This window comes from Podarcis tiliguerta, assembly GCF_965153285.1.
Source record: "Podarcis tiliguerta genome assembly, chromosome: 7".
In the NCBI taxonomy this organism is placed as follows: domain Eukaryota; kingdom Metazoa; phylum Chordata; class Lepidosauria; order Squamata; family Lacertidae; genus Podarcis; species Podarcis tiliguerta.
In genome coordinates, this window is record NC_139540.1 from 28,224,376 (window position 1) to 28,250,801 (window position 26,426).

The 26,426-nt window shown below is 41.5% G+C and overlaps 1 protein-coding gene and 1 long non-coding RNA gene across 6 annotated transcripts in view; one reads left to right on the top strand and one right to left on the bottom strand.

Moving 5' to 3' along the window:
* The window catches only part of LOC310682555, a 45,953-nt gene extending 21,380 nt beyond the window's left edge, over nucleotides 1-24,573 (top strand). For both annotated transcript variants that reach the window (XR_014513986.1, XR_014513987.1), the window contains exons 2-3: nucleotides 15,828-15,960; nucleotides 23,512-24,573. This is a non-coding gene — a long non-coding RNA (uncharacterized lncRNA). The remainder of the gene's footprint in view (nucleotides 1-15,827; nucleotides 15,961-23,511) is intronic.
* The window catches only part of RALYL (RALY RNA binding protein like), a 246,459-nt gene that overhangs the window by 102,013 nt on the left and 118,020 nt on the right, over nucleotides 1-26,426 (bottom strand). For all 4 annotated transcript variants that reach the window (XM_083451361.1, XM_083451359.1, XM_083451363.1 and 1 more), the window contains exon 2: nucleotides 24,642-24,920. In XM_083451361.1, coding sequence (XP_083307487.1) covers nucleotides 24,642-24,897 — 256 coding nt within the window. In that variant the 5' untranslated portion in view covers nucleotides 24,898-24,920. The remainder of the gene's footprint in view (nucleotides 1-24,641; nucleotides 24,921-26,426) is intronic.

Genomic DNA, 26,426 nt, shown 5'->3' on the forward strand with positions numbered 1-26,426 from the left:
CAAAATGGCATTCAATAGAAGGCTGGCCTAAGAGTAATACTGTAGCCAGTCTCAAATAACTGAACATTCCTATTTTGCATGGGATTGCATGCCAAGGATCAGGATCGCAGCTTGGATCAGGAGTGCCTCTAATGGGTCTTCTCACGGATTATAATTATTAGTTTGAAGTTATGGCCCTGAGTACATCTTATTAGCTTCAATTGATATGCCAGCAGCACTGCTTCCTGGAAATAATGTTGTGATTTCCCTGATATCCTCCCAACTCTATTACTGACTCGACAAATACTGTGGAGCTCCAACACCCAACAGGCTCGGTCAGCATGATCAATGGTCAGCAATGGTGGGAGTTTGAGCTATCAGGAGGGGCACAGCTTAGCCAACCATGCTGCAAATGCTAACAGACGGGGCTGCCACTGAAGGCAGTTTAGAAGCTTGAGTTGGCAGCAAGACTGATGTTGACCACAGAGAAGGAGCAGCATCAGCTTTACAAAGCTTCTCCTGGTTTACTAGGTTGTTTCAGGGCTAAATCCATGGAACACGTTCAATATTCGAAGCACAATCTGTCCAGGGCTCAGAATATCCACTAGTCTTCCTGTCCGCCATCCCTTTTCCTCTCAGTAAGCACTTGGGGATCAGGAAGCCAGGAACACTCTCTGGCCTGCACCGCACCCCCCGCTGGCACCCTTATCATTTTCCCCCATTGTTTTAAGGCTGTGTTTTACAGTTTGGCTAATTTAACAATCTATGACATTTAAACTGTGTGTAAGGGTTAATATTGTCACTATGTTATGTATTTTTGTGTTTTTATAGAGTCAACTGCCCTGTGATCCTCAGATGAAGAGTGAATAATAATAATAATAATAATAATTGTTGTTGTAGTAGTAGTAGTAGTAATAAGCTGCCCTAAATGCTATTTATTAAGTGAAATGCCAGGATACAACAACAACAACAATTTATTATTTACACCCCACCCATTTGGCTGGGTTTCCCCAACCACTCTGGGGAATTGTGTGAAATAAATTTCAGCAAGTCCTGTCTGTTATTATACTGGCATTTCATATTTAGTGTGTTCTGAATGTTATTTGGTGGTATTTTTGTAGATATTACTGATGTTGATTATCATTTCATCTAAGCTTAGAATTTTGAATTTTTACAGCTATTTTATTGCTGCTTCCCACTTGCGTAAGTTGGAAAAATGGAAAAGTGGTTTGCAGCAACATTGCAAGTAAATAAGCAAATGTTTTTTAAAGATGAATTAGGTGCAGAGGGCATGTTTCAGCCTGCAGAGCTCCTTTTCTCCTTGCCTCACCTCAAACAGAGAACTGTAGATAGACATGTCACAATTTTTCCTGTCATTTTTCCAAGCCTGATTAATGAGAAGGAACAGATGTCCAAGTCTATATCTATCGTAGCAGGGAGCTCCCTTTGAGATTTATCCGTGTGTTAAGAATAAGCCTTCCTTGTGCCAGAGAGCCAGAACTAGAAAAGATAAGACTTTTTAAAAAACTGAACTGTCCACCATCATGTGTGCAGAAAACTCCATGAGAGAGCTACAGACATAATGCAGAAACTGCCTGAAAATGTACATAATTTGCTAACATTGTGAAGATTTCAAAAGTCAGATTAGAAAAGATTCTGTTCGAAAGACTAGGGCGTGGTACGTCCATCCCCTGCATGCTGTCCTATCTAATTTGTCTCCATTTATATTTCTTTTCTTCCCCTCCCCCCATCTTGATATTTTATTAAGGATTTTCTAGTTTTACAGAAGTAAGTGTAATGCCTCGTATTCCCCCCCCCCATGTAACATTTTTACAAATCCGTTTCATTTGCTGAGGCATTAGGGGGAGAAGAAAAAAGAAAGAAAAAAGAAAGGGGGGTGGAGAGAGGGAAGATGGATGGGGGTGGGGTCGGGTGGCGGTGTTTCTATTATGTTTAATGTATGTAGAGTTTGGTGTCAGCGTTGCTTGTGTTGTTCACTTGTGTTCCTTTGGTGGTGAGAGAGGTTGGGGTTGGCCTAGGGTATGATTGTTTGCTTGTGATTGGCTGTGGTGATCTTTGATTTCGTGTGTGAGTGAGGTGGGTGGGTGTTTTGGATCAGGTTAGCCATATTGATTTGTATGCTGTTGGTGGATTATTATTTCTATGTTTTTATTTTATTTTGTGGACTGCTGTGGTGCTGAAAACAGGTGAGGAGTGGCAGATGGAGATACCTAATATTTGACCAAACAAACTCAGCATATATAAATATATTGAGCCAACTACCCAAGAAAATGATTGCCAGCAAATACTTATATTTCAAATCTGTGTTGAATCTTTTTTGAAAAAAAACTCCAATAAAATTTTAGTGGGTGAGACCCAAAGTAGCAGTCTGCTAGTGCAACCGCCACGCTGCTGCCTTGGTCTGCCTGTGGTCCCCTCTTCTGGTTGATTAATTCAGCTCATAACTCACAATAAGAATGGCATTTAAAACTCCTAATAATCTTCAACTCCATTGCTATGCCAGTTCAAAAGTGGGCTGCTGACACATACATGATAGAAGCAGACTCCTATACAATCTCCTTTTACAGTACATTTATTTGTACTTGTTTAACAAATGCTCAATACTTTGCCTTCTTTTCAATTGCTTTTCCATGTGTTTTTATGCCCTCCCTTTTTAGAAGTACCAATGCAATTGGTTAATAAAATAACAAACATTTAGTGCATTAACATAGTTTGGAAATAAGTGGACAGTCCTCATTAATTCATGTGGTTTTCACAATTACATTAATCATAATGAAGTAATTCACGTCATACTTATGTGAATGTGATATATAATTTATGGGAATTGCTTGGTAATTTTGCAATTAAAATACAATTATATTAAAATGTTACCTACCATCTAATTTCTTTTTTAAAGCATTATTTATGACATTTTAGCATTAATTATAGAGGGATTAGCAACATTCTTAGTTCGAAAACACCATGTAAGCAGAAATACTTGCACAATGAAATGCTAATTAGTTTCTAGGGAACAGCATTCAGTGAGACAAATACTCTGGAAAGTAACTGTTGGTATTGAAGCAGATGGAAGAAACTAAATCACGCAAGTGAAACATCAGATATTTCATTTGCACACCTATCTGAGAAGTCGTTCTCCATTGTGTGGGGGAGGAACATATACAGATTACATGAATCGAGCCCAAGAAGCCCAGAAGGCAAAACTTTCAGATGTCTTACTTCTGAGTGTATTTTGGGTCAGCTTTGAAGACATACTGGCCCATTCCCAAGTTTCTCCTTATAGTGCTCTGTTACCATTACACTCGATAACAGCTGTCTATACAAATAGCAGTTTCCCAGCATTCTTCCTCTTTGTCACTCTGTTCCTAACATAAGATCCTATCACATTCCCAAAATTTAATCACACTACAGTAGTAGCTTGGTTTTCAAATGAACCCGTTGATGAATGTTTTGGTTTCTGAATTCTGTAAACCTGGAAGTAAATGCTTCAGTTTTCGAACGCGCCTCCGAAGTCGAACATGAAACGCGGCTTTCGTATTGAGTTTTCCGTTTTGAGTCTTCAGTACTGAGTTTTCGGTTTTCAAACGTTTCAGAACTTGAATGGTCTTCCGGAATGAATTATATTTGAAAACTGATTTCCTGTTAGAATTCCTGCTCCATGATGGCAGTCATGGGATTGTTGTCTTTCACATGACGGTGTATGTTTTGACTCCACAAAATGGGAAGTGACAGAGACAGGATGTTTGTGTTACTGTGTTCCACGAAGTGGGACTATTGTCCTTTGTTCTTTCTCTTTGCTGTCTGATGCTAGAGAGAGGGAGCCATGTTGCAGTGCTCCATGTGTGTTTATATGTAAATAAAGTAGATTAGCCAAAATGCTGAGTTGCTGAGCACTGTCACGCAAGCTGCAAAGACTCTGCGGATCCCTAAGTGTGCCGATGTCTGTAGGCATTGGTCGCTGTGATGTTCGGGCTGAAGAAAGCTTTTCAAGCTCCCAAACGAACAACCAGGAGGGAGGGAACATGCCAGTCAGGCATGTGTCCCAGCCAGGGTCCTACTTGAGAGTAGGATGAGCTCCTAACAGGTACCACTGTCTAGTATGGTTAAGAAGCAAGGTGTACCCAGGCAGACTTAACTGAAGGGATGGAGCTACATAAGTATTATTTGGCTTAGTTCTTTATGGCACTTTTAGTCCTTTGGAACAAAGTAAATGAGCTGCAATCTCGGACATGGTTCAGAAGCCAAAACTCTTGGGATCCCTGGTCAGTTTGGCACCCATCCTTAAGATGTGTCTTTACTTTTCCCACTATTGGCAGATGTGATTGCCAGAAGCTGCTTTATACAGAGCCCGACCACTGGCCCATCTAGTTCACTACTGTCAACATTGACTGACAGCAACTCTCCAGGGTTTAAGACAGGAGTCCTTCCTAGCTGGAGGTACCAGCCACCCACTTCCCATTATCTAATACCTGAGTCCCACGTTGGGCAAAATATTTCCGATGACCTTCGTGGTCCTTTCCAACTCTAATTCTATGATGCTGTTAAGCAGACATGGTTGGGGCTGAACTTGGGACCTTTTGCATGCTTAGAATGTGCTCTGCTGCAAAACTATGGGCCCCCACACAGCTGCTTCTTATGCACGTGAAAGATATTATAACATGTAATAAACTTTGCCAAGGTGGTTGGCTTAAACTTTTATTGGTGGCTGCACTGGGTGTTTTCCCTGACTCTGCCAAAGCAATTATCCTCTCAGCTATGGATACAACAGTATTCAAAGAATATTTCCACCATATCAGAGAATCTGTGAACAAATTATTCTGAAGCCTTTGTGCTGATAACTAACAAATAAAACTGAATTCCAAAGCACAACCTGGAGAACAAATCAGCTGAAAGAAATGTAAGATTGTGATCAACGCCTTTTCAAACGAAGCAATGTTCTCCCACACAGAATGTCAAAGAGATCACCAAACAACTGTTGCTCATTGTGAAACATGAATTGTTAACTAATGCTGCACAATCAGAACCCTGCTTTGTTCCGTATAAGGCTTGCAGTCACGATCATCAATGCTATAGCAATACAATGCGAATGAGTTTTCCCTGTGCCGCAAATATAATAAAGCCTTAATAAAGGCATAAAGATGTGGAAATGCGTAAAAGCTGCAGACATTTGAAATAAGTAATTTCTTATCTCAGCTGCACAAATGTAGGATTTCTTACAAATACAACAGGCAGCTGTGAGGACAAAAGACTGGGAACAGGTAGGCACTGTGCATCTTTGGCAAAGCTTTGCACAAAGTGAACAAGAGCGTGGTCATGCATCCAATGCTCTGGAAGCCTTCGGACCGTTTGCTGTTTCAAAGAGCAGCAGGAAGAAAGCACTCTGAGCAATTTGCCCAATGTCACAGCGCCTGAATACAAAAGCTACAGAGTGGCATAAATTCAAGTGCCTTGGAATAAAAAGACACGTTTTATTGGCTTTACTATGAATGCGGCTTTGAGTAATGATAGGTGAGACTCAATTCAGACATTACAAAAGTAGGGGCGAAATCTACATTGGGGTCCCAGGATCAAGCCCTTCCCTCCGCGGGAGCATGAGTGTTTTCCCACTGCCATACATCAGACACGAGTGAGGTGTACACAGATAGCGGTTGCTGAGGATCAGGGTTTGTTGACATTTATCCTACCACCCCATGTGCTCCACTAAAGTAGCCTGCTTGTAAAACTAATTGCTTGTTGAACTAATGTGAGATCCACATTAAACCATACGGGTACAACGGTTGTGTTAGCACAAGTACCATCTGAACAATGCCATAGCAGATAGTGCATGCAGTGGCTGTCAGGAGTCACCTAAGTATATTTTTGAGATTAAGTCTAATTAAGTCCTACTCAGAGTAGACCCCCTTAAAACTAAGTTAGCTAGGCCTATGAATTTCAATGGTTCTACTGGCATTGCTTTTATATTCCCCCCCTTTCATTATTTTTCTGAGTGGAATTAGCGGTTAACAGAGAGAATGGATATAATGTAAAAACACAGAAAAAGACACATTTTCTGTGTTTTTAGGTTATATGTACTCTCTCTCTCATAACCCCCTAATTCACTGTCACAAGAAGTGGTGATGGGCAGTAGCTCAGATGGTTTTTAAAAAGTGATTAGACAAATTCCTAGAGATAGTTCCTTACTGGTTACTAACTGATAGCCACTAGCTACAATGGCTTAATGAAATCTGCATTTTAATACCACTTGTTGGAGCACAATAGTACAGTATATTTATTTATTGCTTCCCATGAGGCAGCCCAAAGTGATGCGCAATATAATAGCATACTGTATATGAAACATTCACACACACAAACTTAAAACAATCACATATATAAAAACATTTTTAAAAATAAATATAAATATAAAAACAGTTTAAAACAGCAGTACATACATAAAATCAACTCAAGTTCAAGACAGATACCTACTGAGATGAATTGAGAGCTTGTTGAAGGAACAACAACAACAACAATTTATTACTTATACCCCACCCATGTGGCCGGGCCTCCCCAGCCACTCTGGGTGGCTTCCAACAGAATATTAAAAACATGATAAAACATCAAATGTATTCAGCACGTGCCAAACCAGCAGCAACAATGGGGAAGGTGCCTGTCTGATATGCAATGGGACAGAGCTCCAGAGAAGAAGTATCTGCCCCCATCGATACCGCTTTCCACTTCGGGGTATCTCAGGGTTGATAACATGTGAAAATTGCTTAGAACACCAAACGCTTTAAATATTTAAATGGAAAACCTGGAGCCCCAAGAAAAGTAAAATCTTTTTTCTTTCCTGCCCACACTGCCGCCGTGTGCGGATGGTGACTATTTCCCAAGCAACTGCTACAATAAATAAAGCCCATAAGTGGCGTGACAGGCAGCCTTTTTCTCCCTCCAGCCTGGCAAATAGCTGCTTGGCATGCTTTAAATATGAGCCCTGCAGAGTAACAGCTTTTAGTATGAGGGGAAAAATGCTGAGCAGCAGTCAATTTCCAGACTAAATGAGACATAAAGGTCATGAGGAGGAATGGGAAAATAGTAAAGCTGCTTTTACCTAAATAAATAAAGATCTGAATCAGCCATAATCAAGGGATGCATTGTGCAGCAGCTGTACAGTTGCATTAAGTGGTTCCTCCAAGAACTACTCTAGAAAACTATTTCGTTGAACCCTAATGGCAGCCATTATGTTATCCTAATTATGTTTTCCCCTCAATCCCCTCCTCCCCTTTTAAAAAAAGTACATATCTGCATTTAACATAAAATAGTATATTAAAAACTTGCCTCAGCTCAGAGGTGGCCTCGTCCCCTGCAGCATATGGGGAAATGACATTATTAAGTATAATGGCTGAGTTACAGATTCAGCAAGAAAAACGTGCCTAAATTTAAGAAAGACAATTGTGAGCTGTTACCATATGAAACAGCTGGAGAAGGCACCTTCCAGTTACTTTTCTGAATTTTGTGCCACTTTCAACGTTGTTAATGCCTGAATCACACGGGCGTGTGTGGCAGTAGGCTTGGATTTTGTCCGACTAACTTAATTAGGAGTGACACCTCAATCCTAAATGCAAACCCAAGCTAGACATTAGCTGGGGCATCAGGCAAACTCCGTATTCAAATTCAAGTTCAAAGTTAGTGTTAATCCTGCTGGTATCTAAGATGGGATGCTTAGATTTAAGACAGTTTTATATTAAGCATCTTTCTTTGAAGCAATTTTCAATGGTATTCAGGGGAAATTTAGTGGACACAGATCATTTCACCAGTCCAAGGATCTCTATTTTCCTCGTTATGCAAGTAAATTATATGGCTAAGCTTCTCTGGCTAATCTCTGAAGAACTCAGTGGAATTAGCATATTCACAACCATAATTCTGCTTCTGACTTCTACCAACTTTGGAATATTAGAAGCACATATGATGTACTATGATGATGCACATCCTGCCCCCCTCTCTCCTTGTCTGGCATGATTGGGAAAAATCCATATCTTGGTTTAAACTAACCACAGTTTATCACTGCAGTCAAACCAAGCCAAACTATGCTTAAACTATGGTTTGTTTAAATTAGCCAGGATCTTTCCGGCCAACAGTAGAAGGCTGATGATGTGCTGTTAAATATAATGACTTCTACTTTCATATTTTAAATTGCTCTTAATCTGTATATTGTGATATTGCTTTAAGGTTTTTTTAAATTAAAGATTTTAAAAATTAAACTATGAAGTCACCTTGGGGCCCTTTCTGAGCCAAAAGTTGACTCATGTTTGGTCCCCAGATCTTAGATGCTACTGAGTACACATTCTGCTATGAATTTCCTTATGGAGATAAGAAATCTGCAGCTCTTAAAAACAAAACACCACTGCAGATAAAATAATAAATGCATTAATTTGGGGTCCTCTTCCCCATGCCTTCTAAGTACTGTGTTTTAGGCTGCTATGTGGTCAAGCTTATCTTTGCTATCATGAGGGCTGAAGACGACTACCATTTCAACAGTTGCCCAAGGGTTAAGCACAACCGCGTGGGGATAGCAGGCAGTCCCCTAGCTCATATATTGCCTGGGCCTGACCCATCACATCAGTGTGAAAGTTGCTAATATATATCTGCGCACATTGCTACATAAAGTGATATAGAACTGCAGTGTCGTTTCATGAAATATTTCCGTTCATGCATAATTCTATTCCAGCATGCACCCCATTGACGTCAATGAGACTTTGCATAGCTAGATTAAAGAGCTGCCTTCAGCTGACTCCGATGGGCTCTGGGTCTAGCATTCTGCATTTGTATTCCTTGCTATATTGCATGCAATTTCAGAGGGAATAAGCATGAAATTACAATAAAAATATGACACTGCAGATTCCTGAACTTCGGCACCCTTCCAATTAATTGAATGTGAGTTGTAACAGAAAGAAGCTCTTCAAATTTAAGCTCTGTGCCAAGTATAGCTGCTTCATGAGCATGGTTTTAAGTCCTCTTCCAGCACTGTGGCTATTAATTTAGTTAACATTCTATCATTATAAAACCAGGCCACTTTTGAGGCTTTCTAATAATGAACTAAGTGAAATTCTTTGCTAGTTTTCAGCTGGGGTAGTAACAGTGGCAAATGGCCTGAATAAAATATTTAAATAGATACAGATATATAGACAGATTTTCTGTACTGAGTCATATCAACAGGATATATCATACTGCTTCTGGCATTGTTAGTGCTTTCCACCCCAAAGCATTTTATAAACTCAAAAGTAACATTTCTGAATAATTCTAAAGACTACGTGATAGCAAATGCCGGTATGAAACAAAATCCTTAACACTGTCTATCTAACCTAGACTGTGAATATATTTTCTTACTGATAGTATTATGGCAATGAACCTAAGGTGTTCTTAAAAAGAGCAGAGTCAGAATTCAAAAAGCCGCATAAAGGACAGAATCTGTCCTGCCTTTCATTTCAGCTATCATTTAAAGTTGGTTTGTTTGGAAACTATTCATAACTAGTGTTCAACCACAATTCCTGGTCTGGATTAAATTGTGAGCCACAGATAACTAAAAACAGAAGTGGAAGCTTGACAGGAGAAAAAGCAGGAAGGAGGAAGCTAAGTTTGTTCCCATAGTATTGAGCAATGGTTAAGTATTATGTCTAAATGTGGCCATACAATACAACAATGCAACTAGATAGCAGAGCACTTTCATTTCACCTGAGAGGCTGTATTTGTGTTGACAACATCTCCAGAACGGCGAGAAGCTTACAATAATTCTGAAAAATACCTTCTGAGGCTATGAAAGGAATAGCCTAATTATAAAGCACTTCATCTTTAGTGAATGTGTTTCCAAAATAATGGATTAAAACCCATATACTGAGGCTATAGCCCTATACATACATACTTACCTGTTAAGTCCCATTGAAATAAGTGGGGCTTACCTATGAAGAGACATGAACATGATTCAGCTACTGTGGGAGGGCTACTATCTGTGCCCTTCCATAAAATGCTTTCAATAATAAAAGAAATACCATTGTTGAAAAGGAGATTTAATAGGAGCCGAGTCTTCTTACATAAAGGTAAGTATATGGGTTTTTTAAAAAAGTATATGGGTTTTTTTAAAAAAAGGGATGCGGGTGGCGCTGTGGGTAAAAGCCTCAGCGCCTAGGGCTTGCCGATCGAAAGGTCGGCGGTTCGAATCCCCGCGGCGGGGTGCGCTCCCGCTGTTCGGTCCCAGCGCCTGCCAACCTAGCAGTTCGAAAGCACCCCTGGGTGCAAGTAGATAAATAGGGACCGCTCACTAGCGGGAAGGTAAACGGCGTTTCTGTGTGCGGCTCTGGCTCGCCAGAGCAGCGATGTCACGCTGGCCACGTGACACGGAAGTGTCTTCGGACAGCGCTGGCCCTTGGCCTCTTTGAGTGAGATGGGCGCACAACCCTAGAGTCTGGCAAGACTGGCCCGTACGGGCAGGGGTACCTTTACCTTTACCTTCTTACATAAAACAAAACAAAGAAAACACAAATCTGTGTCTTGTTCTCAAAGATGGACAGATAATTTTTCAAAAAGCATTCTTTCCCACAAGAGGTGGTCCTTGCCAGTGAGCAAGAGGACAAGCCTGCCTAAAACTACTGATGCCCAGTATTGCTCTCACTCTTTTACTCGCCTTTCAGCCAAGCCAGATGAAAACAAAAGCAGCAGCTTGGGAACACAAAAAGACACAGCCCATTTCTTCTAAAGCAAAACACTTACCAGCTGGTTGCAGTGGGGGGGGGGAGGGGAGGAATGGGGGGAATACTTGAAAATATAGCTGATATATGACAGGGCTGGGTGGGTACCAGGTGTCATAGAACTGAACCCAGGTAAAGCTGCACCAAACCTTAAGGCAAGGTACAGCACCCATCATCCTTCACTATTGGCCAAGCTGGCTGTGACTGATGGGAACGGGAGTCCAAAAACGCCTGGAGGGCCACAGGTTTCTCACTCTGGGACTTTGATTTACTGTCCCTGATCTTTCATCCTTGTACCACCATAAAATACTGCTGTCCTAGTTTTACTGGGCTGTTTTGCCATTTCAAAAGGGGCACTGTCTCATGTGTTTCCGGGCAGCCTTCTAGTCAAATGCTCTTTCCCTGCCAAATCTCATTTTTCAAACACAATGCCATGCCCCCTCTAGGGCATACACACATGCAATTCAGTTTCTCAGCTCAGCCCTAAATTTCTCCCTTCCCAAAACCCAGAGGCATTTAAAGTGGGAAATCAGATGGCCAGACCAGTGCCATATCATTAACAACAGACCACCCAACAGCCTGCTGTGAGAGGTGTGTGGAGCACTTTGAGGGCAAATCACTTGAATCCACGACAAACTTGATGCCACAATTAGTTTGGGCCTGTTGGAGGTCCTTGTAGCACCATTAACTTAGAACCTGTGGATCCCTTTCAGTTGTGGAAGCCTGAAGCTTTCAGTGGTGGGACTGACTACAAGCGCTTCTTGAAGAGGTCTTCCCTGCATCCAAAGATTTGAGAGAACTATCATCCAGTCTCTAATATTCCCTTCCTGGGCAAGGTGACTGAGAAGCTGGTGGCCATCCAGCTACCGGCACGCCTGGAGGAATCAGATTCTCTGGATCAGCCTTTCTCAGCCTTGGATCACCAGAAGTTGTTGGACCACAACTCCCATCATTCCTAGTTAGCAGGACCAGTGATCAGGGATGATGGTAATTGTAGTCCAACAACATCTGGGGACTAAAAAGTTGAGAAAGGCTTCTCTAGACCCATTTCAGTCTGGTTTCAGGCCCAGTTTTAGAACAAAAATAGCCCTGGTCGCCATGACTGATGACTTTTATCAGGAGAGTAAGGGGAAGTATGACTGTTGGTTCTTCTTCATCTCTCAGTGGCTTATGGGGTATGAGAAATTGGATGCACTGTATGTGAAGGTGTGGTTATACAGGAAAGTTCAGGGTCATTATCAGATAGTAGCAAAGAACCCCTGACTCTGGGGTTGCGGCACTCATCTTGCTTTATTGGCCAAGGGATCCGGCATACAGCTTCCGGGTCATGTGGCCAGCATGACTAAGTTGCTTCTGGCGAACCAGAGCAGCGCACAGAAACGCCAGAGCGATACCTATTTATCTACTTGCACTTTGACGTGCTTTTGAACTGCTAGGTTGGCAGGAGCAGGGACTGAGCAATGGGAGCTCACTCCGTTGCAGGGATTCAAACCGTCAACCTTCCTATCAGCAAGCCCTAGGCTCAGTGGTTTAGACCACAGCGCCACCCATGTCACCAGAAAGTAGTACTAGGAGACAAATGTACTATGTGGCTTTGAGCTGGTGGGTCCCAGAAGGGTCCATTTTGTCTCCTACGCTTTTCAACTTCTATGCGAAGCAATTGCAAACTCTCACCTGTGGTTTGGAGCCCAGTGTTATTGGTATGCTGATGATGCACAGCTCTAGCTGTCCGTTCCATCTGAATCAGGAAAGACTCTGGAAATGTTGGACTGCTAGAAGCAGTGGTGGGCTGAATAAAGTGAACCCTGACAGCAAACATATTCTCTGGGTGGGTTGTTCCTGTGTCTAGAATTAGGTGGCAGGCGCTCTGTATGGGGAGTTGGCATAAGGCACCAGGCCCATTGGCAGACCAACTCTGCATTACAAAAGTGTCTGCTAATGTGACATGAAGGCTGGCAGCAACATCAGTCCCGCCATGTGGGAATCCCTTGCAGATCAGCCGCAGTGCCTGGAGACAGACAGTCAGGCTGTGTATCCATAGCATCGACCAGAGAAGAATGACCACTGGGAAGAGTGCAGAAAGTAGAAATGTCCTGGTGCATCTGCAGCTGCACAACCAAAAGCCTTCATCTGCCCCAGCTGCAACAAAACATGCCTCTCACTTATCGTTCTCTACAGCCATAGCAGGTGCTGTAACCTTCCAACAGTTTGATTTCACCCCCAAAGGCACACTCCTCCATTATCTCCAGAGACAGATGGATGCCTTCTATCTATCTATCTATCTATCTATCTATCTATCTATCTATCTCTACACAGTGGTAAAGGTAAAGATACCCCTGACCATTAGGGTCCAGTCACGGACGACTTTGGGGTTGCACCTTCATCTTGCTCTATAGGCCGAGGGAGCTGGCGTTTGTCCGCAGACAGCTTCCGGGTCATGTGACCAGCATGACTAAGTCGCTTCTGGTGAACCAGAGCAGCACACAGAAACACCGTTTACCTTCCTGCCAGAGCGGTACCTATTTATCTACTTGCACTTTGAGGTGCTTTCGAACTGCTAGGTTGGCAGGAGCTGGGACTGAACAATGGGAGCTCACCCCGTCATGGGGATTTGAACCACCGGCCTTCTAATTGGCAAGCCCTAGGCTCTGTGGTTTACACCACAGTGCCACCCGCGTCCCTATACAGTGGTACCTCGGGTTAATAACTTAATTCGTTCTGGAGGTCCGTTCTTAACCTGAAACCATTCTTAACCTGAGGTACCACTTTAGCTAATGGGGGCCTCCCACCGTGCTGCCACCGTGCAATTTCTGTTCTCATCCTGAAGCAAAGTTCTTAACCCGAGGTACTATTTCTGGGTTAGCGGAGTCTGTAATCTGAAGTGTCTGTAGCCTGAAGCAACTGTAACCTATATCTTCTGCATAATGCCCCATTTTTTTCATTTGTTTAAATCACCTTTTCACTGCTCATGGGTTCATTCATCTTCTCCAGCAACTGATAAAACTACTTTCCCTTCCATCTTATTTTTAAGTGCAAACCTAAAGTACTAAATATTTTATTTTGTTTTGTAATTAGTTTCATATATATATCTACATCTATGAATAGAAATGGAAATATCAGGCTTCTTTCCCTGCAGCAATCCCATGTCCATTAAATACACAGCCCCCTGCTCTCCTTCATTATGCCTACATAGTTATTCATGGAAGCAGGATAGAAGGTATAGCCAAATAACAGTGGGTGGAATGTCATTCCCGTCATTCTTCAACAAAAATTTTCTGTGTATATTTGTTTCTCAGATTGAAGGCAGCACAAGACCTGTTAAAATTTCTCCATATCAGCTGTTTCACGGGGGGGGGGGGGGAATTGCAGGCTTGGATTCATGAAATGTTCTGAATGTATCAGTAACAGAGTTGGAATATATAGGATTAATAAATCAAATGCACACCAAGCTTGGGTTGTGCATGGGTCTCATAGGACTGATGACTCAATATCTTAACTATTTTTAGCATCATTTATTTGGCAGTTAATTGTCATTTCTGGAACACGGTCTGCAAGTATTTTCATGTTTTGCTTACAAAAAATATTCAGCAGGTAGTTCATCCCAATGCTATGCAAGGATTGCATGCCATGGGCTAAACTACTCTACATGCAGTGCACAGGTTTGCTGCATAGGATACACTCCAATAAGGTGCTGGGTGTTTCCTACATGAAATTAGGCATGTGATGACTAGAGGCTTGATGAATCTTCTCTGTACAGGTGTCCTGGCTCCAGAATGTGTACCTTAGGGCCAGGTACCTGATGCATATATTTTTATATTTGAAAAGGAAGGCTAGTGCGGCTCTACACCTTCCCAGCTTTCTGAGTTCCTGTTCATTTTGAAGCCATTTCCCCTACAAAATAGCACATTTTCCCGGACTGCGATCTCTTGCGGTGCTCCAAAACATGCATTTTAGGGTGCCTTACCCCCCAAAAGCACTTGGGGGGCGGGAACTACAGCATGAAATCACGCGAGATCACAGTAACCAAAATGGCTGGCATGCTCTTTCGATGCAAAATGGGATCTCCCAGTTTTTACAGGACACTTGTGGGAAATTCCACAGTTTATGCACTGTATGAAGAAGTACCATCTCATAAGGCAATGAAAAGCCATCTCCCTGACTTGGCTGTGAATGACTTTCTCCAAAATTCTCACAGCCAGGTATGTGTTTATAATTATATAAACACTGCTGATTTCATCGGACTGGGCTATATTTAACAAATTACAAAACTATACAGATATATTTATACACCAGCCCACAGAAAATTCTCTCTTGATATATTGTGGCCTGGTTCATACACCTGGTAGGTCCCAGACAATCATTCATGGAATAGCTTGTGGCTGTTGATAAGACTGCAGCCCAGTGTGTATCATAGGTGCCAACTCTATGAACTGCTTTGCATTCTACATTTTATCGTTGTTTGGTGTACAAATTGTCATGTGACCTCAGTGCTTCTGGATAGGGAAGCTTGTAAATCTAATTGATAATTCATTAGATCATCAACTGCTGGGTTAAATGGGCTCATAAAGACCACTAAAGTTTTGGTTTTTTTAGTCTGCATAAATAGGCTACTTAAAAAACAACCTTGAATATTCGACTTATTTGCTAGTCTTGCTTGGAGCCAATTATGCACTGTGGATCTTCCTTTCTTTCAGAAATGAGAAAGCAACTGTTACAAACATGTCACACGACTAGCGCTGTCTAGAGATTCAAAACTGTAGTGATGAACTGATTCACCCTAGAGATTACAGGCTCTGCTAACAGGGTTGGAATGTTTTTCTTCCATGAGCCACTGCGAGCAGGAGACACTAAAAAGAAGTGTTTGGGGCAGGGGCATAAAATGTGGAAAGGGGGGAATGGCTCTACTGCCACATCAGGTATATGTCGAACTCTTACTAAAAGTATTCTTTATTGCCTGCCCCACACATTGTATGTTTTCTAGGCCTGTCATGATTTAGAAAGCTCCTGCAGGGCTCCTGTACTTCCCAAGAGGTTGTGCAATAGAGTGCGTTGTCCAAAATAATTATCTGTAACCACCATTTTACCTGAGGCCATATGTCATTCTCTGCGCACTAGGTACTTGGAGACTGTGTCTAATTTGGACCTGAAGGCAGGCGAACGTGAATAATACTTACAGAGATAAAACAGGACGAAAGCCACCGTGGAACTAATTTATTAGTTTTAAAGGACATCAGCCAAAGAAACTGTAGTAAGTCCTTTGTTATTTATTCCAAGGACTTGAATGTTTCCCTGTGTTGGATTTCCTAGCTTTTTTTTGCTTTTGTTTCTTTTAACAGGGAATTATGAATATATTTAGTAGCTTTAAAATATTCCTGCAAAAAGTTAGACCTTACAATGTACTTGTGTTAAATTCTACACTATCGTGTGATCTTGCATCAGTGGAATTGGCTACAAGTGGATTTACAACAGAAAAAAAGTTGTGGGATCAGGAGATGAACCAAACCCTACAGGCAACCTATTTCAATGCCTTGTCTAGTACCTCTAAAAAGCAGACATGCCTCCCTTGTGCATAATAAGAAATGAGAAATTAACCACTAAAATAAATTCCATTAGTCACGCTGTCCCCTTATCATTAAACCATGTAATCACATAATGTTAACTTACACCCTAAATCATTCTAAAAATATTTGTTACAATTCAGTAGTGTCTAAAAGGGACGTGGGTGGCGCTGTGGGTTAAACCACAGAGCCTAGGACTTGCCGATCAGAAAGTCGGCGGTTTGAATCCCCGCGGCGGGGTGAGCTCCCGTTGCTCGGTCCCTGCTCCTGCCAACCAAGCAGTTCGAAAGCACGTCAAAGTGCAAGTAGATAAATAGGTACCAGTCCGGTGGGAAGGTAAACGGCATTTCCGTGCACTGCTCTGGTTCGCCAGAAGCGGCTTAGTCATGCTGGCCACATGACCCAGAAGCTGTACGCCGGCTCCCTCAGCCAATAAAGCGAGATGAGCGCCGTAACCCCAGAGTCAGACACGACTGGACCTAATGGTCAGGGGTCCCCTTTACCCTTTAATGGGTGCAGGTGCTCTGATGGGCACAACTAAGGATATAGCACCCAAGGCCACTTCAGTCACGTTAATGGAGGAAAGTAGATACTTTGAATAAAATAGGCCAGATCGCACACAAGAGAGGTGGAAACAGTGGGAAAGCGTCACGATGAAAACAGCTTTTCGGATCAAGACAAATGCCACTGACACGTGAAACAGAGTGAAATCAGCAGAACCACTTCAAAATAATGTGTTTAGGTTAGGGATCCGTTGCTCCCCATGATGTTGGCTACACCACTTAGCCATTCAGGCATACTGTGGTCTTCAAGAGATTCTTTGTGTGCCTTTTGTTTGAAAAGTACCTTGAAAATTATGTTTGTCTCTCAAAAGCCACTGCAAAAATATGACCGCTACAAGAACAATAATTGCAAGGTGCAGTCATTGCTTTAGGAGTCATTACCTTTCAAGTAAATGTTGGCTCACATCCTTTAATACACATAGTGAGGCCTTAAACTCTCATGGGTCATCCTTATGGCTCTCCACTGAGGCAGCAGCCTATTGGATTAGGAACTCTTAGCAGTCCTTCATAAGCAGCTGCTGCCTGCCCCCTGTTGAACTGTTTCTTTAAATCTAAAGGTTCATCATTGTTTCACCCAATGTGTATACCTTTAAGGGGCCGGAGCAAGGGCCAGAGTGAACTAACGAGATCCAGCTTTACAGCTGTGAAGCATAGCAGGTGCTGCTGAGTTTCATTGATTAAGCTGTGTCGGGAATTGGCTACAGTATATAAGGGGCAGCACCTAGCTCTGCCATTTACCCTGGGGGATGGGTTGGTGGTTGGGTCATGTTTGTTTGTTTGTATTTAGTGTTTAAGGAGTTTTTGTTTTTCTTATTAAAACCTTGTTTGTTATTTTTGAGTCCCTTCTTTTTAATGCAAGCTCTCCCCAGCAAGCTCTCTGCGCTACTATACTGCGAAAAGCCAACATCTTTGGTTATGGGCCCAGCTGCTGAGTGGATGACTGCATATTTTTGGACTCTGAGAAAGGTTTGAAAACTCCTTCTCCTGTTAGCGTAGTTTTTGTGGGTCTGGAAGAGTTCCAGAATGGTTGACCGGGTTCCTGAAGCGGAGAAGGCTCTAGTCTTCCCACAACTAACAGATGAGAACTATAGTTTATGGTCTTTTCGGGTGGAGGCGCTTTTGACCTCTAGAGATGTATGGACCTATGTAACTGATGACCCTCCTGACCCTGTGACTAATGCTTGGTCGAAAGGAGATGCGAAAGCCAGGGCAATAATTAATTTGGCAGTCAGCGACCAGCAAGTAGTCTATATAAGGAATAAGAAAACTGCCAAAGAAATGTGGGACAGTCTTGCAGCAGTGCATATTAGAAAAGAGTCAGCGTCTGCATTGACGTATTTCAAGCAGTTGTACCAGACGAAGTTGCAGCCTGGTGGTGATTTGGCAGCACACTTGAGACGTCTGGAGGCAATACGCTGCGAATTAATTCGAAGGGACATGGAGATACCTGATATTCAGTATGTTTTTATCATCCTTTGTTCCCTTAATGAGGACTTTGATGGTATAGCTAGCCAGATATCTGCCATTCCACCAGCACAATTAACTGTGGAAGGGGTAACGGCAAGATTAATGGGCGAGCTGGACAGAAGGGAGGCTTGTGCCATAAGCACTCCTATTTCCAGAAGTAATGAGGGACGCCATATGCAAACTTGTGGTGATACGACTGCATTTAAAGCTGCAAAGCGTTGTTGGTTCTGCAATAAGCAAGGACATTTTGCAAAGGACTGCAGAGCCAAAAGAAAGCAAAGTACTCCCAAGTCTGTTTCTGTTCGTCAGTCACGGTCGTCAGCCCAGCAGCCGACATCGTACAGTAAAGACAGAAACGAGCCGCGAGTTTTTCATGCTTGGACAACAGATCGTAAAAGAATTAAAGGTGCCAAGTGGAATTCTTTTATTGTCGACTCAGGAGCTTCTCAGCATTTCTGCAACAATCGAAGGTTGTTTATTTCTTTCGAAGAGGAAATTGGTAATGTACATTTAGCCAATTCACAAGTCCTGCAGTCGCTTGGCAGGGGTACTGTTAAACTTGACTCTTTAAACATTACTATAGCAAACTGCATTTACTGCCCATCAGTGGACAATTTATTATCAGTAAGGTGTTTTGCTCGTCAAGGCATAGCTGTGCGTTTCTTAAGTTCAATGTGTGAGTTTTTTGAGGGGAACAAACGTCTATTGTATGCCCGGGAATCTGATGGTTTATATAGACTGTATTTTCGCACCTACTCCCAATCGCCTATAAATTGCAGAGCAGCACAGTCAAGCCAGGGGTTGAGGAATGTAAAGCCACATTCCGGGTGTGTCCACGAGGCACACAGAATTCTGGGACACCTGAATTTTGCTGATGTAATTAAGACAAAGAATATTGTTAATGGCCTCAACTTAAAACCATGTAAATTCTTTATGCAATGTCTATCCTGTTGCAAAAATAAGATCAAGGTTGCACGCAAGGGTAGGTGCTCAGATAGGAAAGTAACTGAGCCATTTGAGCGTGTACATTGTGATTTAGTTGGGCCACTCCCACCATCATTAGGAGGTTCTAAGTACTGGCTTACCCTGATAGACCAGTATAGTAGATATTGTTGGACTTATGCAATAGCTGAAAAGTCCCAAGCATTTGAGAAGTACAAAGTTTTTTGCAACTGGGTAAAAACGCACTTTAACAAACCAATTAAGAACCTGATTTCTGACCGGGGTGGGGAATTTGTTTCTGAGGATTTTGAGAAATTCCTGGAAGCGCAGGGGACTACTCATGAGTTATCTTGCCCCCGAAGTCCCTGGCAAAATGGGCTTGTTGAAGTTGTGCAGCGTGACCTGCAGGCAGGGGTTAAAACTTATCTGCATGATGCTAATCTGCCCAAAGACTTTTGGGCTGAAGCGCTTAATGCGTTTTGCTTTGTTAGGAATCGCAGTTATCATTCTGGTTTAGATGTCACCCCCTATGAGAAATTGTTTAAAAAAAACGCCCTAATCTGAAATACCTACGCATTTGGGGTTCAGATGTAATTATGCATTATCCCGCTAAGCAGAAATTGGGTGAGCGTAGTGTTCAGGGAAAATTAATGGGCTACCAGCAGGGGGCGTACAGAATTTACATACCAGCAACTGCCAAATTTCATATTACCAGAAGCATGATACAAACTGTAAATTGGAATGGAGTTGCTGTTTTCCAAGATACTGATGGTATAAATGAAACTGAGGAAGAAGCAGGAGCAGCAGCAGAAAATGGTGCTTCTGAATTAATGGGAGAAGACAAAAAGCCTGTTGAATCTGATAATTTGTTTGATTTAAAGTTACAGGCACCCGAGGGGAGGTTGGATTCTCTTGAGTTTTCTGACTGTGAGCTTAGCCTACAGGCATCTCTTCAGTCTGACAATGATGGTTTACAACCTGAAACTAGTAGTTCACTTAGTCCTATTAAGTCTGAGGAGTCTGACTCTCCTTCCGGACTGAGACGTTCAGACAGAAAGAGACAGAAGCCACAACGATTTGCAGATGAACATTTTAATACTGTGTACGCCAATAAGGCGGTTTTTGAGCCAAAAAGCTACAATGATGTTCAGAATTTACCTAAGCACCAAGCTGTAAATTGGTATAAAGCTATGGACTCTGAGATAGCTTCTTTAAAAGAGCATAAGACTTGGTCTCTTGTACCTCAAACTCCAGATATGAGACTTATAGATTCAAAATGGGTTTATAGAGCTAAAATGAATGAAAAAAATGAAGTTGTAAGGTACAAGGCAAGATTAGTCGCCAGAGGCTTTCAACAAATTCCAGGCGAAGATTATGATTTGTGTTATTCACCAAGTGTAAAATACGAAACAGTTAAGCTCTTGTTAAAAGATGCATCAATTTGTGGAAAAGCCCACTACACAATGTTTCTCTGCTCTTAAGAGAGTGGTAATGTACCTTAAACATACCAAACATTATAGGTTGCAGTTTACATCAAGTGTTGACAAAGGTTTTGAAATTTTCTGCGATGCATCTCATGCAGTGGAACAAAATAATTGCAGGGGTGTGTCTGGTATGGTGTTTTGTTATAACGGTTGTCCTTTTGAATGGAAGTCCCAGACACAAACCATTATTTGTCTCTCCACAACAGAGAGTGAATTATGTGCATGCGTTCAGGCCACTCGTGATGTAGAATGGTATATGCAAGTATTTGCTGACCTACAGATGCAAGTAACACTACCAGTGAAAGTTTACCTTGATTCCCAGAGTGGACTCGCTATCCTATGTTCAGAAACCAATACGCAGCGCACTAGAGTCTTAAGATTACGTTTGCAGTTTGTAAAGAAACTAATTGCTGATGAAATGGTTGTATTTAAATATGTTCCAGGTGACAATCAAATTGCAGACATTTTTACTAAAGCACTTCCAAAGGTTACACATGAAAAACATGTACAAAGTATGCTTTATGTTTTTGTTCCACAATGATGAACCGCAGGGGAAATGTTGAACTGTTTCTTTAAATCTAAAGGTTCATCATTGTTTCACCCAATGTGTATACCTTTAAGGGGCCGGAGCAAGGGCCAGAGTGAACTAACGAGATCCAGCTTTACAGCTGTGAAGCATAGCAGGTGCTGCTGAGTTTCATTGATTAAGCTGTGTCGGGAATTGGCTACAGTATATAAGGGGCAGCACCTAGCTCTGCCATTTACCCTGGGGGATGGGTTGGTGGTTGGGTCATGTTTGTTTGTTTGTATTTAGTGTTTAAGGAGTTTTTGTTTTTCTTATTAAAACCTTGTTTGTTATTTTTGAGTCCCTTCTTTTTAATGCAAGCTCTCCCCAGCAAGCTCTCTGCGCTACTATACTGCGAAAAGCCAACACCCCCATGGAAGGGTCAATTAATGCTGCACAAGCACACTTATGCCATTGATTCAGGGACAGGGAGAGAGAAAGAGAGAAAGAGAGAGAGAGAGAGAGAGAGAGAGAGAGAGAGAGAGCAGGGTCTTGGATTATGGCAACAAAGAAAGTTACTCGCAAACCAAGCAAACTTGGCAGGAACATGATGAGAATTTAGCTGCAAAACCGCCAGCAACTGCAGCTGTAAATAAAACTGATTCACTGGCTGGAGCTGTGAACCTGGTGTGGTGGCCAGCACAATTCTGATATCCCAATAACAAAAGTCCAATCAATGTAACTATAAATAAAGATATCTGTCAGGACCTGGATGAACATGGATGGTCACTTGCAAAGCATTAATTTAAAACACAGTATATATATCATTGTGGGAAGAGCCAGTTCTCTGCTGTGTCCACCCACTGAGGGAAATTCTAACAACTCTCAGATGGATACAGATATGTGGTAAATTTCTCCTCGCTGCCTGGGTTCTCTGCGTGGTTTGCCTTCTGCGGTAAAGTACTTCTTGGCAAATTGTTAGTATTCACCCTTAATTAATCTGTATTTTCTCTTGGTAATAGTAATTCCTAATACTTACTACTCACATATTGCTTTTAATAGGCACTCTACACTTTTCACTCACATAAGTTTAGTCCCAGAAACATCCCTGTGTTTATTTATTTGCATAATTCATATCTCACATTCTCATCACAGATTTATGTCCCCAGGGCACTTAGAAGATAGTGAGAAACCAAAAGTAAAAAATTATAAGCTACTACTGATAGAATGAAACATGCAAACTATTGCAGCAAATTAAAACAGCTGCTCTGCGTTAAATAATGCTTACATTAACAATTAATAAAAGCCTGGGAGTTTGTTTTTTTAAAAATGTTTCTCTGGTGCCTAAATGATAGTAATGAGGTCTCTAGGTGAGTCTTGGGGGGGGGGGTGTGAGAGAGAATTTTCCAAAAGTGAGGAGCCACCACAGGAAAGGCTCTCTCCAGGCATCACCTACTGAACTTAAGAGAGAGGGAGCACCCAGAGGAAGGAGGCCTCAGATGCCTATCTTAATGGACAGGCAGATTGATAGGGAAGAAGGCAGTCCAGCAACTATATGGTACGGTAGACTATATGGTATGGTAGACATTATTATTATTATCACCTCCATATTACAGATGAGAGCAGCAAGACAGAGGTTGCCAGTGAGGTCATGCCTAAAACCAGGTCTGAACAAGTGCCTATTCTTAATCTAACTGCACAAATTAGCTTGTAGTTTTCTCCAATTTATTTACTGAGCTACATGGACCAATGGACTCAGTATAAAGCGGCATTGTATGCTCCTTCCTACGTAATTTTAAAGCTAAAAATGAGAGGTATATATAAACAAGTTGCTATACATCAGTAGAAAAATGCTATGAAAGCCATTCAGTGAAATTTGTGGCTTCTGGGCAGCAAACCAAGATACTAATGCCTACAGCGCTTCACAATTCTTGGATGAATTTTATGGGTCACCAGACAGGATAAGGCTTTCTGAACTAAGTTCTTAACAACCGTATTTCATTTTACCTCATTATTTCGTCTTGCATATTATCATGTGCTATCTAAGCCATCCTCCCCACCCAAAATCCTAAAATATCTCATGCCAGCAACTTAGAAGTATGTAGAATTTGTACAGATTAGAAAAAGGCTCACCCACAGAAAGGTATACTGAGAAGTTGGAAAAAGTTGTTGGGGTTGTAATGTACACTGAGGTTCACTAGGGTGCCATCTGTGTGAGCTGGGGATGTCATGTGAATGGAATGAAATTATTTACTGTGTTTTGAAATACTTTTCTTACAGATAATTTTGATGACTTTCCTACCTGAGGAGAAGTGTGTCTTCACTGAAGAATCCTATGTGGTGGTTGGGGTTTTTTTCTTTCCTGTGGTGTGTGTGTGTGTGTGTGTGTGTGTGTGTAGCAGCTGGTGTGTAACTAGCTGGTTCTCTGTTAAGCAGCATTCCCATCCTTCATTTTCATTCTCTTGCTCAAAGTCACAACCTCCCAAAACTGTTTTTTCTTTAAAAACACAACATAAATCTGCACACCACGCATAGTTTGTCTTTGACATATACACACAGTAAATATGTACCCCCCCAAAAAAAACCCTCACTCATTGTTTCCCACACAGAAACTGTAATATTATTTATTAGGTGATTTAAATAAGGGGTCAATTAATGAGCTTACTGAATGCCCTATTTATATACTGTAGTCTCCAAGTTGTGAATTATAAAGTTAGAAGATGCAACAAATCTAAAAACTGGTTTGAAGTCCATATTGTGCTATCGGTTTCATAATTTTTGATCTGGCAATATATTGCAAATCTTGATATGTATGTGTGTGTCCTATGCAACAATCATGATGCAGGAAAAACTGGGAAGCCGGCCAATGCCTCTACATAGCTCCATCCTTATTTCAGACATTGTGATATATCAGTACAATGTTTACCTGTTGATAAATTGTGATGTTGAAAACTGGATATTGCCCAGCCCATAACTCAGTATCTGTGCCAACCAGGAATCACCAATGTGGCACCTACGGGTGCACATACACCCATGAAGGCCTTCTCTTGCACCCTCATGAATTAGATTTGGGGGAAAAACATTCTGTTGTAGCCAATAGATGGTGGTCCATGTGGTGCTTAACTGTGATGTGTGTGCAGTTTGTCTGGTTTACAAAACTGCTCATGAGACCAAAAAGGTTACCAAGCCCAGATGTACACTGTCTTGTTCATTCGTGGATTCTAAGCATTCCTATATTATGATTGCTACAAGAATGAGGTACAAGCCAAAACAGAGAAGAGTAAATATGCCAATTGTTTTCATTCAAACAGACACAACCCTAAGTACATATAGCTGTAGGGAAATGGGTTTTACAAGGAAGAGTAGAAGCATAAATGACAGAACACATGGGATAGCATACAGATACTCACCGAGAGGTTGCCCCGCAATGATCCTGGCATTCTCTCCTGCCACAGCAGCCCTCGCGTGCCTCTCACTCATATACTGTACAAACGCATAACCTTTGTGCACCGAGCAGCCAACTATTTTTCCATACTTTGCAAAGATCGCCTCTATGTCACCCTTTTTGACAATGGCTGTGTTGAGGTTGCCAATGAAGACTCTTGAGTTGATGGATTTGGGGTCATTCTTATTGGTGACATTACTGGTCTGTGTTTTGCCGGTCATGGTTGGCTCGCTTGACTTCAGCCCTTAAAACAAGACAACAAAGATTTATGTTTAGTTGTATATATTCATCTCTAGTTAGGTATGAAGTTTAACACCAACACCAACAACTAATTGAATCTAAATCATGAGGAGTATATAGTTAATGATGACTGACCATCAGAAAGGTCCAGTGAACGTTATCAGAAACCAATTTTAAACCCGACATTTTTATGAATTTAAAATACACTCATAAATCAAGCCTTCTCAAATTTAGCACTTTGCCAATATTCACTGATTTAAACATGAAAGTTCAGTCAGTGGCTTATTAAATAACCATCTTTCCATCATGCAAAATAAGAGACTAAAACACTACTGTGTGTCAATGAAATGAACAGCCAAGGCCAGCTGAGGAGCAAATCTTCACAATGATGAAAAGCTTGCCTGCTTTTATCTGGCTCCTGTCAATCAACGTACATTATCTTTTCCAGCCTGTTAAATACTGTAGATCATTGCAAGAAGTCCAGAGCAGGTTGAATACAGCTGCTTAGTGCAATCAATATATTTCCATTAGGAGCTAGAAACTTCTTCTTTGCAGAATAGCTCAGAAGGGTAAACTTTTGTTGTTGTTTTGTTGTTGTTAGTAGTAGTAGTAGAAACAGGACCAGCAGCTAATTCTCATCAATGACACAGTAGGTTCTTATCTATCCATCAAGGCTGCCTCTGTGATTATGTGGTTAGATCCTGGAGATAGAATGGTTTGAATTCTTTGTGTTGCGACAATGAAACTGATGAGATTCAGTAGTTGGCATGAATAATTGGAACTGAGGTTTACACTGTTTTTCTTATGAAACTGCCTAAGACATCCCATACTATACTGCAATTAATAAAACAATCACTATTTCATAAACTACTATCCTAACATTCCTGAGCATATCCTATCATTTGGAAACTGCTTCTGAATGTGTTGGTATGTTGGATATGAGCTCATAAGTATTTACAGTAGGACACACTTCTCTCATGTCTGCAATTGTCATAGCAATTGTCCACAAAACACTAGGGAATATTAAGCTATTTCTTCTCCTTTTTAAACCTTCCCCCCAAAAAAAACCAACAACCCTGCAACAATTGTCTTTGCAGGAAAACCAATGAAGCTCTCCTCCTGAAACTTGGCAGGATTCATCACTCAGAAGGGGCAACATTGCCTGCAAATTCCATCTAATTCTGCCCCCAAATCAAAACATTACATATCGTTCCTTTAAAAACAAACAAACAAACAAACAAACAAACAAACAAACAAACAAACAAAAACTTTAAATGGTTCTAAAGATATTCATTTGTAATCTGGCAGGTTTTATCCATTCTGGAGGGGCTATTATGCCTGAAAATTTCATTCACGTCTTTGGCATATATATATTTTTTAGAAGTTAGAATAAAAAGTTTTAGATTACAGTATTCTGTGATTTCTATTAAGTTCCCCTCAATACTACAGAGCAATCTCATGCATGTCTACTCAGAAGTCAGCCCTGTTGTCTTCAATATGGCTTATTACC